This window comes from Capricornis sumatraensis, chromosome 17 (assembly GCF_032405125.1).
Source record: "Capricornis sumatraensis isolate serow.1 chromosome 17, serow.2, whole genome shotgun sequence".
Lineage (NCBI taxonomy): Eukaryota > Metazoa > Chordata > Mammalia > Artiodactyla > Bovidae > Capricornis > Capricornis sumatraensis.
In genome coordinates, this window is record NC_091085.1 from 74,088,067 (window position 1) to 74,100,866 (window position 12,800).

The 12,800-nt window shown below is 42.6% G+C and overlaps 1 protein-coding gene across 2 annotated transcripts in view; it reads right to left on the minus strand.

Annotated features, from left to right (window-relative positions):
• Positions 1–12,800, minus strand: part of PITPNB (phosphatidylinositol transfer protein beta) — a 63,855-nt gene that overhangs the window by 15,643 nt on the left and 35,412 nt on the right. For both annotated transcript variants that reach the window (XM_068989574.1, XM_068989573.1), the window contains exon 8: positions 6,169–6,246. In XM_068989574.1, the coding sequence (XP_068845675.1) occupies positions 6,169–6,246 (78 nt within the window). The remainder of the gene's footprint in view (positions 1–6,168; positions 6,247–12,800) is intronic.

Genomic DNA, 12,800 nt, shown 5'->3' on the forward strand with positions numbered 1-12,800 from the left:
TAGAACTGGACATGGAACAACAGACTGGTTCCAAATAGGAAAAGGAGTACGTCAAGGCTGTATATTGTCACCCTGCTTATTTAACTTATATGCAGAATACATCATGAGAAACGCTGGGCTGGAAAAAGCACAAGCTGGAATCAAGATTGCCGGGAGAAATATCAATACCCTCAGATATGCAGATGACACCACCCTTATGGCAGAAAGTGAAGAGGAACTAAAAAGCCTCTTGATGAAAGTGAAAGAGGAGAGTGAAAAAGTTGGCTTAAAGCTCAACATTCAGAAAACGAAGATCATGGCATCTGGTCCCATCACTTCATGGGAAATAGATAGGGAAACAGTGTCAGACTTTATTTTTGGGGGCTCCAAAATCACTGTAGATGGTGATTGCAGTCATGAAATTAAAAGACGCTTACTCCTTGGAAGGAAAGTTATGACCAACCTAGATAGCATATCCAAAAGCAAAGACATTATTTGGCCAACAAAGGTCCGTCTAGTCAAGGCTATGGTTTTTCCAGTGGTCATGTATGGATGTGAGAGTTGGACTGTGAAGAAAGCTGAGCACCGAAGAATTGATGCTTTTGAACTGTGGTGTTAGAGAAGACTCTTGAGAGTCTCTTGGACTGCAAGAAGATCCAACCAGTCCATTCTAAAGGAGATCAGTCCTGGGTGTTCATTGGAAGGACTGATGCTGAAGCTGAAACTCTAAGACTTTGGCCACCTCATGCAAAGAGTTAACTCATTGGAAAAGACCCTGATGCTGGGAGGGATTGGGGGCAGGAGGAGAAGGGGACGACAGAGGCTGAGATGGGTGGATGACATCACCGACTCGATGGATATGCGTTTGAGTCAACTCCGGGAGTTGGTGATGGACAGGGAGGCCTGGCGTGCTGTGATTCATGGGGTCGCAGAGAGTCGGACATGACTGAGCGACTAAACTGAACTGAAGGGTGAAACGCCTATTTTTTTATACTGAATTAAAAACCCAGTTGCCAAAACAAATACTTAAAAAAAAAAGAGAGAGCATGCCATGTTTTAGGGTCTGCAAAGATAATCCATAATGTGGTCTAACTAGAAACTAATTATTAAGTCTCTTTATACCACCCCCCATGGGGCTTCCAATGTGAGATCACAGGCAAGGGGCAGGTTTTAAATGCCTTCACATCCCTCCCGGACTCAGAGCCGGGTCCAGGGGAGGACTCAGGAGAGCACCCCCCAGTCCTCCTCCTCGGGTGGCTCAGTGAGGGGCAGGGCTCATTAGCCTCTCAAGGACCATCTGGGCTGCTTCCCTGCCAGTCTCGACCTCAATGAGGCTTCCACAGCGGGGTTTCAAATTCTCCCTCATCCCCCCATTTTTCATTCTCCCCATTCCCGGTCCACAGAAACCTTTGGTATCTTTACGTTAGGCCACCAGCAACTACATCTGCCTTCTTTTCACGGTGTGAGGGGAACAGGAAAAAGGCGTCTTGGCAGCACAGCAGAAAATACAGCAGCATTCCCATTACCCACCGACGGCTGTCCTCCCCCGGCTTGGAGAATCCAGCACGGCCCCCAGGGTTAAGTCCAAAAGGAACCTAAAGCGTGCCCACGTGGGTGAACGGCGCAGCAACTGCTAGGCCAGGTCAAGCTCCAGCTGCCGGCGCTTCCGTGCAGACTAGAAGGAACTGGCACAGGAGATAAACTGCCCGTGTCTTCAAGATCAGAGAGAGTCTATTTATATAAAGATATGTAAGGAGGGAATATAAAAGCCACCACAATTTCTGCATCAACTTCTTTATTCAACTCGATCCCCTAATACCCTAGTATTCAGACACCAAGTCTTCCAAGACATGTCAAGCAAAGCCTCTGACAAAGACCTTTACAGGCCTAATTATTAACTATCATACACACATACACACACACACACACACACACACACACACACACACGTGTGTATGTGTGTTTTATAGGCACAACAGTTTATGTCTTCATGAGGCATCTGGATTAAATGAAGAAAAAAATTAGACCATGCTATAATCTTCAAAGGTGTTTCAGTTGGTTAACATGACAACTCCTCACCCATCAGAGAAAGCAAAACTGGAAAGTTAAAGGTATCCACATGTGAATGGATAAGTCACTGCTATTGGTAATCACACCCCTGAAACACAAAAGGAACCACAATATGGATGTGTGTAATCTACACATACATATATGTCTAATGCTATTCAGAAGAAACACACTTACATCCATGAGAAATGCATGGCTTTGCCTTGAAGCAAAAATGTTTATCAGGTTATAAAATACTCTATTATTATGCAGACTCAACCAAGCACTGGGACCTAAATAACAAAATATAATTCATGTGCTCAGATTTTAAAAATTCTTTTTTTTTAGAGGGAAAATGAATATATATACATCTAAAGTCTGGACCTCTAGGTTTGTAATTTAAAAAAAATTAAAAAGCTATGTATCATACCATAAACTAAAGAAGTCTGTACTCTCAACAAATACAGAATATATGAAAATCGATTATTCCCTGGTAACCCCATGACCCCCTGCTAACAAAGGCTCTAAAACTGTGCAGCCTCTGCTTTATGGCTGACCCTGGGTCAAGCACTCACTAAACACTCATAACCACGAGGGGTAAGGACGGGTGAACCAGGATGCGATGGACGATCCCCAAACACCGGAACCATGGGAGCCCCTGGACACTAGACAGAGAAAAGGAGTGATTGTGTCCTCAACAAGGCGGCACACTCACTGATCTCAGTACGCCCAGGAGATGATAGAGGCTTGACAACAACAGAAAGCTACCATTTACTGTACACTCCCTCTCTGCTGGGAATATAACACTCATTAGTTCTCACACAAACCTTCAGAGGCAGTTACTAATATCACTCCCCATTTAGAGATGTGGAAACACGCCTCAGTTAAGTTATTTAAGTCACAACTTGTAAGATTCATGGTGGGTTTTTATTTTTTTTATTTTTATTTTTTTTTTTTTTTGACCATCCAACTAATCATTTATTTGGTCACATTGTAATCTTCCCCACCATGTTACTCAGGATCACCACTTAGCCATTTGACATTTACAAGTATAGCTTTGGTTTTTGTGACTGGTGCTACTTCTGTCTTAGTTAATTTCTGTCCTAAAGAAAATTAATCCAAAAGCTCTTCATTCACTGCATATGCATTCACTGTCAATGGTTCATGTAATAATGCAGTGGATTCCCAAGAGGCAATTCTGGGATAATTTTTAATAAGCTTGGGCAAAACTCATTCTCAGCAAACTCTCTGAAAATCCTTTAGTTAATGCTTTACGACAGAATACTCAGAGCCTCTTGATCATGGTGGGTTTTTAATGGGTCTCCCCTAGTGCCACTGTCTCCTAACAGCTTCCCAGACCACTGGAAATATGACTGGTATTAAGAGAAGTATCAAATTCTGGCAAATACCATGAATAAGAGAGCCACACCCCTACCATGATACAGGAGGGCATAAAGGTATGTATTGGTGAGTGGGGTCTCTGGATGAGGAGTGAAAATCTGCTGTGTCTCCATGCCTTATGCATCTCTGGGATGAGTACTGAATCAGGTATGACAGAAGCAGCAGACGTTTCTTCTGTGACTATTATCCGCATTTCTCTGGCCAAGTTTCTCATCTATAAAATGAAGCAACTGTATCTACCCCATAGGAAAATTGTGAAGATTAAATACGACCTCATTATTGCGCCTAGTACCAAGAAAACGGTTCTTTTCCCTTATCCAGTTTGGTGCAGACAAGCAGTAAATACTGCAATAATTCAGAAGGAAAATACCACTGTGGGATAAGTGAAGGGAAGTTTCAGAGAGATCACGGGGTGTGCACGGGGCAGAGGATGCACTCTGGGATGTGTTCTGGTAAGGCGAGTCTGCGGAGGGGCACAGAGCGCCTCTGGGGCGCAGCAGAACCACCACTTGGTCCGGAGCACTGTCCCATGCAGCCCTGGGGAAGCGGGTCCATGACGGGTTTCTCCTTCCCCTCTGCCCCAAGCACCGTGTGCTTCTTCCCTATTCCCGTATTTCAGAAGGACAGAAACCTTCCACTGTCACCCTTCCCTGGGGCTCCCTCTGGTGCCATGCAAGTAGGGCCTGCTGAACAGCGGCAGGAGACGTCGACAAGGGCGAGTCAGTCCCGAGGCTCCTATGATTCCAGCTGTTTCCCTGGAATCTTTCTAGATAGTCAATCCTTCTTACTTTTCATTATCTATCTCAGCAGTAAGAGATGGGTTCCTTAGTTATTCTTGACTACCTGAGTTATTTCTGAGATCATGATAACTCACTGAAATCCAGTTAAACAGTAACCCAACTTATGGAGTAGCTGCACCTGCCATCATCTGGCTCGAGTTTAACAACTGACAGGCAAATGGATAGAATGGTATCACTATCAGCCACACTCTCCCTGAGAAATCAGCTATTGTTCAACCCCCTGCCACAGACACACACACACACACACACACACACACACACACGGGGTAAAAATTCATTACATTGCAACCTGACAAAAATGCAAAATTCACATTTCTAAAACTTAAACCTCTTCTAGAAGTTTAAGTAACCATTAATGGATAATAAAAAGACAAAGCAATGTTAGTTAAAGAGGTAAAAAGCAGAAATAAAAAAGTAGTAAATGTCATATCCCAAGTTCCCAAAGGTTGGAAATCAGGTAGAAATCAGACTGTCAAGCTATGTTTGCTGTCTTCTGTAAAACTGGCTAGGAGTTCCTATAGGAAAGATAGGCACCCAAACATAAATAGCCCACCATATTATATAGCACCACCTTTTCAAGCTTATGCTTGAAAAACTGACAATGTGAAGAAAATGCAAGATTTAATTCACCTCCATGTCTCAAGCTCACGGCCCCCTACCATTCCCTGAAAAGAGGAGCTGGTATTACTGGGACCAGACAGCCTGTTGAGAACCCCTGGCAGCCTCGCAAGCAGCCTCCTGTCCGCTCCAGCACAGTTCTCTCTCTCTCTCAAGGCCTGTGTTAAATCTGTTAAATCTCAGAGAAAAGGCTTCTCCTCTGACTCAGGGTGAGTTCTAAAGTTCACAGCGAGAAATCTTGAAAGGGGTGTTGTTTTTTTAAATCCATTAGAGTAAATTTAGAACACATATACTGAACTTGTCCCTTAATTTCTAAGTGACATATATCACTTTCTGGGTATTGAAGTCTCTAGTCATGGCCATTAAACTGGTAGAATCTTGAACCAAACTCTACTTAGAGAACAAATGTGAAAATAAGATAATTATGAATCATCTCTTAGAGAAGAAAGTCAGACTCATTCTTCATTTTAATTGATGTGCGAGACAGTCCCAAACAGTCCAACACCCATGGAGAGCCACTCACTGGGTTCTTGTGGGGCTGTTATAGTAATCCCCTATCTACAAGCAACAGCTAGCACCTAGGCATCATTCATCAATGACCTGTGACTGGCTTCAGCATAAACAGATTGGTTACCAAGTAAAATCCCATTGGTAGAGAATCTGCTTTGGGCATGTTTAGGTTTTTATGCTCCTCTTCTCTTGTCAAATTAGCTGTAATAACTTGCCATCAACACATTAAGCCTTCTCTAAGGGCTTGTCATTTGGTTTAGCGGGTGTCTTTAAAATCCATTATATTTCTATAGCGATTTAAATTACTACCTGGATACTGCTTTCCTTACTTCCACAAATAAAAATAAGGATGTGCTTTCTATTAGAGCACTTGCCATCAAGACTGCTCTCTGGTGCCCTGCTTTCCAAAATATAACTATTAAAAGGCCAGGAACATGAGCCTGGGGAAGGTGAACTTGTTCAGTTTTTACTAAGACTAAATTTAAAACTATCAACCTTCATTTAACATAGACTTCTGTACTGCTTCAAGTCTCAAAAGAGAACATTACAATCCCCAAAGACTAAATCACTTGTCTCTTGTAAGAGTTATCAGAATAGCATTATGCTGAAAGTGACAGCCTGGCTCTGTTCTGTTTGTTAATGCAGCACAGACTTGCTGGCCAACTGCAACTGGCTGTGAGTCCTTATCGCAAATAAAACTGTTTTTGTGCCATTTCTATTTTTCACTTAAACGTCGCCAGCTCCTCCAAACTCAGGACCTGTCAAGTGTCCTGCTGCCAAGACTCTGCCTGTCAGAAAGGTCAGCATCCAGTACCTTCCAGTTGGGTCCCAGGGGGCCTCTCTTGGTCTTGACAGACTGGAATAATGCTGGGTCTTCATCAGCTTTGTAGTCCTGCAAAACAAAACAAAGTCAGAGGCGGAGAAGAAAACCAGAGAAAAATTTTCTAACCTCGGCCAGAATAGCCCTTTGCAGCTACTAAACACAGGACAGAAACTGACTGGGCTTACTGTGCTTTGCATAAATGCAGGGAAATGCTTCTATGTGACATTAAGTTGTCCGTTGGGTTCTCTTTGCTCTAAGCTTTTACCTTAAGGCAAAACAACTACATAATAAAAAGCAATACAAGTCTTGACCAACAAGTCCACCACAACTGGTTGCTGGATTGCTGTCAGTATCTCTAAGAACAAATTTTAAACACTTCTCAACAGTTTCAGCATTTTGATATACTTATCATCACACTCAAGAAATTAAGCAGACCCACACCAGTTTTGAAATGCTCATGAGACTCTAACACACGCTAGAGAGCAACTACCATGACTGGAAACACAGATCAGAACCATGGGTTCTGTGCACCCCAAGCGCTGCCACGTCTGGGTCTGAGGTGGAGCCTGTCCATGGAGAGTCACCAGTACAAACGCCTTAGGGACCACACTCAGGTCAGTCCCGCATGGCCAAGTGACGTGAGGGAGGACTTCACAACTCCATATGGGACTCAGTTACAAGCATGTCACAGGGCACAGCCCTAAAATCTAGGTTTTATGCAAGGTTCCTGTGTGTATAAATTCTGTTTCCCTTAATATAGTCTTTCTGGTAGAATGGAAAATACAAGAGAAGTAAATCCTTTTAATCCTGCCTGCTTTACGAAAGTTCTTGTGTCATTTCGCACGTACACACACGTAATCCACATACAGAAATTAAAAATTATTTTTGAATAGTTAACGTCCAGATTTAAAAAACGAACTGAGTTATAATAATAACAGTGAACAGAGATCAGGTGAAAATATTACAAAAAGACAGCCCCTTTCTTCTTGGGCAGGGGTCCTTCTAAAGCAGGGGTCCTTCACAGGATTTGTGGAGGACCACCTACTTTGAGAAAAATGCCCAGACAAGTCAATATGAAGAAATATCACTGTTTTACAGATAAAGTCAGTGCAAGCACTGAATGCGCGCCAAAGCACGATACAGACTTTCAAAATCAAAGAAAACGGGCTGAGAAGCAGCAAATCAAGACTCGACAGTCAGTCAGTAAATGCATATGGCATGTTAGCAGCTTCTAAAGAGAAAGTTACAAATAAATCATAGGAGGAAGGAGAAAAGTGAGGTTCAGGTACATAACAGAACTTCTTTAAGGGGCGGTAACTGGGCAAATATGTGACCTTGAACTCAAAGCCTATCTAAACGGTTACAGAGGCGAACCTGACTGGCCGCGCTGGGCCTTGCTGCTGAAACACGCCAACACGGCGCAGACATGGGAGGAGGTCAGCCAGCACCTTCCAGGACAAGCTGGGATGAGCCGACTGCAAGGAGTCGGACAACTGCAGCCACTCGGTGTGTCTGGGCACATCAGCAGAGAGTTCAATTTCTGTCAGCTAACAGGAATTCTTAAATTCTAGTTTAGAACCACACCTTAAAATTAACAACTTTACTGCAGACTGAGGAAAAAAAAAAGAACCAACTGCACAGGTGGTCCCTAGACCTGGATTCACAGTGAGACAGCAGCTCTCCTGCTAACAAACCAAGCAACATTTTCTTTTAGGTCAGAGCCTTGGAAACTCAGAGACGAACTCAATTTCCTCCAAAACTGAAAGCATTTAACATCCTATCAAAGAATCACCTTTGACATCAACTCCCTCGATTCAAGGTCTATTTACTGAACAGCCATCACAGAGAAGGGTGCACTGCATAAGCACCAAGCAGGGCGCAGGATGCTAAGAGATAGTCTGGGGTCCAAGAGCAGAAGAGCCAGCACCTGGGTCCAGATCCTGGGAAGTCAGTCTAGTCGGAATCAAAGTGAGAGAGACAAAAGGTACCCGGAACCGCAGGGATCACATGCCCACTGCCAGCAGGGAATGGAGAGAAGAAATTACAGTCAGAATGGAAGCCGATCAACACCAGCTGAGGAAAACTGTTTTTAAAATGAGTTTTAACATCATGTTTAAAAGAAGAAAAGTCTTTCTGCTAAAGTGCATTGTGTTAAAATCTTTTATGATAAAATTTTAATTATCTGTATAATGTTCAGGGGCCTGGCCAGTGTTTAACACTTAACAGCTCATCCCACTTGAGGGAAAAACACTTTTTTTTTTTTGCTTTTTTACTAAGCGGGGTGTGACCTTACTGTGAGCAAGATGCCCAAGTTTTTTGCTTTTTCACAAAATCTAAGATATTATGGGGCCCTGCATGAGGTGAATAGTAAATAATCACATTTCCTGACTCTGAGAGACTGCCAATTACAGGATGCTCCATTATTTTACGTACCATTAAGAAGGAAAACACCAGGCCAATAAAACATGCCACAACTGGAGGACAAATCTGACTTTGACTATATTAAAATATGAGGAGAAAAATGAGGAAGGGGATCTTAGAACTGACGAAACAGAGACTGCAGAACTACCTCTGTGGATTCTAAACTTGCCAGCTCCAAGACAGAAAGAAAAACAAAGTCCACAAAATACAGTGTACACAAGTGTTAGCAGGGCCGACAGTATACAATAGGGCAGTAGACAAACCAAGGCAGAACTAGTCTAAGAAGAGCGAGCGTGGTCTAGATTGTAATCAGCATAAATGATTGTCATGTAGAGGTAAACTAATTAAGGGGGTGGGTGCCCCAGGAGAAGGGCTGACGCAGGATTAAGGCCGCAGCACTGAATGTGAAAATGGCAGGCGAACTGATTAGATGGACTTCTGGACAACACTCCTTTCTCCGTCCTAACCCCATCCAGCACCACACCAGGGGGACAACTTAGGGGATTTTTTCAATACTTATTTGACATAATTAACTGAAAAATATGGAGTAAGCTATTTCAGAGCCTTCATTATTACTGCTGTCAACTGGGTAACTTTTCTGAACTACGGAGTCACAACATGTTAGAGGGGACTGCACCCTGAAGACCACCCAAGCCGCCTCATTTCACAGGTGAGGAAACCACGGTCCAACAAGGAGGTGGTACGGCCCGCCTACCTGGGGACTTGCACACCAGCCTCCTCACCCTCCCTCTGTCCGAGGCTCATTCTGGGCCATCACACAGGAAGACAGCAGAAGGGCATCCACACAAGCCACACAAACGAAACACATTTCAAAAACGGCAAGCAGCAGCAGCACCATAGACACTAAAGTGGATCCTCCTAGAAGGCACGAGTGTGTGCATATAAAGCATCACATACACACACACACACACACACACACAGAAGGCACGAGTGTGTGCATATAAAACATCACACACACCCCCCTCCAAAGCTAAGTCTCCCCTTTCTGCTCTTTTCCCTTGAATATAAAGCAGCAACATTAAAGATACACTGGAAATGTTAACAAAACCCAATTATTAACAATAGCACCTTAACCTTGACAGATGAGGAAAATGCATCTTGTCAAAACCCAGGAATTTTCGCACTTTTTAATGTTAGTTTGAATACATAGATGTTTAATCAGCTGAATTAAGTAGCAAGATATTAACAAGCAGCAAGCAAGTGTGGTTTTATTAACCTCACTTTTGTATTTATATTAATTTTTTGAACAGTATCTTTCTGGCTACAATTTTATTGTTGGGTATCTAGTTTTGTCTTTCTATATCTGAAATCAACTGGCTGATTTATATCCGTATCACAATGAACAAATATATTCCTTCATGTATGACAGTTTCAGCATACAGAATGCAACCTCAGCTACCAATTATAGCTGCAAATGAGCAATAGTGTGGAATGAGACAGCCTGCTGGCTTTGTTAGTATTCTGTCTCCTTTGGGGTCCCATGGGGAAAGGGGAGGCTCTGATGAAGAGAAGCCCTTGGCTCATGGTTTATTGTGCTTGCCACCAGCTGCAGACTTCTCATCTCATTAGTTCTTTTAGAATACTGTGGGTGAAGACAGCTGTAGCCTACTTGAGTCTTCAGCTCCTGGGTATTCTGAAGGCTGAATTTGCTATGCACTTTCTGTAATCCTTGGGAAAAAAAAAAACCCAGCAGATTCACTGGGCCAAGGAAAAGTATTTTTTAAATGAGTTTTAAAATCATGTTTAAAAGTAGAAAAATCTTATTGCTAAGGTGCATTGTGTTTAAAACTTTTTTATGATCAAATTTTAATTGTCTGTATAAAATGCCCAGAGGCCTGGCCAGGAATAAGGGCTTAGTAAAACCATCATTATCAAGTTAGGTGTAGTGTCCCCAGACACTGCTCGCTCCACCAATGCTGGTGCCTGAACAACAGGAAAACACAATGGTCTCAGCATAAGGCAGATGCGGATCAGTGTTAACACAACTCTGTTTAATCGAAGACTCTGTTTAAGTAAAAAAGGAGGCAAGTCAAGACACCCTTTGGAGAACAAATAAAATCTAATATGGTAAATAAATGGATTAGTGAGTCTCCATGCTGGAGCCACAGAATACATTCACTAAATTCTTATAAATAACTGTTTTCTGTCACTGGAATACAAAAGTTGTGCTACCTCTTGGGTGTACATCTGTTACTCACTACAGCTCTCGATAGAAACTCTCAACAGAAACCAGATTCATTCTGAAGACAAAGAATATTAGTTTTATGAATCTTTTAGCATAGTGGCTGCCCCCCAAACCCCAAACGCAAGTACAAAATCTGTGCTGAGCCAACCCGAACGTCCTTGAGCGAGCCCAGACTGAACTCATGATTATGAATGCGGAAGGGAGCAGGAGGTGGGGGCAGGCTGGTAGAAGCTTCTTAACAGCTTGTGGAAAAATCGAGAGCTCCAGACACCAGAAACTGCTTAAAGAACCACGCCTGGGTCACCGCAGGTGATGCTACCTGTACAGTTAGAAAAGGAAATGCTGGCCAGAACCACGTATGTGAGCAAGTCCTCCACACCTGCCCTCCCTGGCAAAGAGAAACAGCTCTACAGGGTAAACAAAAACTTGAGAGGGATACTAGAATCCTGCAGCCTGCTTGTAAAATGCTGTCCTTTAGCATGATTAATTAGGTGTCTATTCAAATAGCTCAAAGATAATCACCAAGTTTAAAATGCAGATACTGCTGCTCAACTCAGCAGAGCTCACTTCCTCTAATCACACCCTAAAAGTAAAGACCAGGATGGGGAGAGAGCTGAATTAAATAGGAAGATAAATAACAAATATCATTTATTAGCACTGCGCTGGATTTTTCAGTACTGTGGCACTTAGAAAAAAGGGGTTCACAGATACTATCATCACTAACCCCAGTGTGTAACTCACTGGAGCTGAGAAAACTCAAGTGACTCCAAAGGGGAAGCCTATTAAAAAAAAAAAAATGTTTGCATTAAATTTTGCCAAGTAACAAGAGGTGTAAAGAGAAATTAACATTTACTAACTTGTTTAAGAAACTCATTTCAACATATTTTCAAATAAGCAGGTTTCTTTCTGATTTTTAATTACATCTCCCCAGTGACTCCTCACCCTTTCAGGTTCCCACAGAGTACCATTAATATAGTATAAGTAAATCTTATTAATTCAGGTCCTACCACCTTGGAATTTATAATAATTCGGACAGGGGCTGGACTGAAGTTTATCTTTGCATGATCTATGAAAAAAAGATTTGCTACACAAATTAATAGAGTAACAAGATCTCAGGAGGGCTGTTTAAACAGTTCAGAAGTGTTTTAGAGCAATTCAGAAGCATTCATTTGCATATAATTATTATGCTAATTACAAATCATTCTTATCTATTCATTAAAGCAGATTCCCAAAGGACCACTAATTGTCAATAACTTGTTGGCCTAGTTTCTGTTGCTGAATGTACCTCAAAGGAACAGAGTGGCATTAAAAAATATTCTCTAATTCAGCCCTTTCATTAATCCTTACTGGCTTCTCACCAATGAATCCTTAAAACAGAATTTTTAAACAACTGCCCTGAGAACTGAGAAATGCAGTCAAACCTACACACCCAAGCAGAACACTTGCTTGTAATCTTTTCAACCTCACAGAGACCCCGCACAGTGAGAGTTCGGGTGGGCGAGCGTGGTGGACAGGGGAGGGGGATGGAGGCTGTCAACAGGACCCTGTGCTGAAAGGTGGCCCCAGCCTCAGGCACTGCTGGGCTAGAGCATAGCTAGGGCAATCGCCTCCTCCATTCTTTCTCATCTTGTCCGAATCACAGCCAGAGCCTGCCAACCCTGTCATGTTTATGAAGGCAGACCTCTCAAAGTCTTTGGAAGGTTACAAATTAATACAGAAAGAGAAAAAAAAAAAAACAGAATTTCAGCCATGAAAAGAAGTTACAACCAAAAACCTGATGTCGACAACCCAGCAGGGAAACCAAATAGCTGGGGACCAGAAGAGGGGCTTCCCGGGGAGCCAGGGCTGGTAGGTATCCCCCAGGTCTCCCCTACAGGGGTCAGTAGGCTACCGGTTTGGAGGAGCCCATACTTCATGCACAAATATATGCTGTATTTGTTACTGCCACATATTTATTACTATGTATTTACATATTATAGCATTAAAAATATATTTT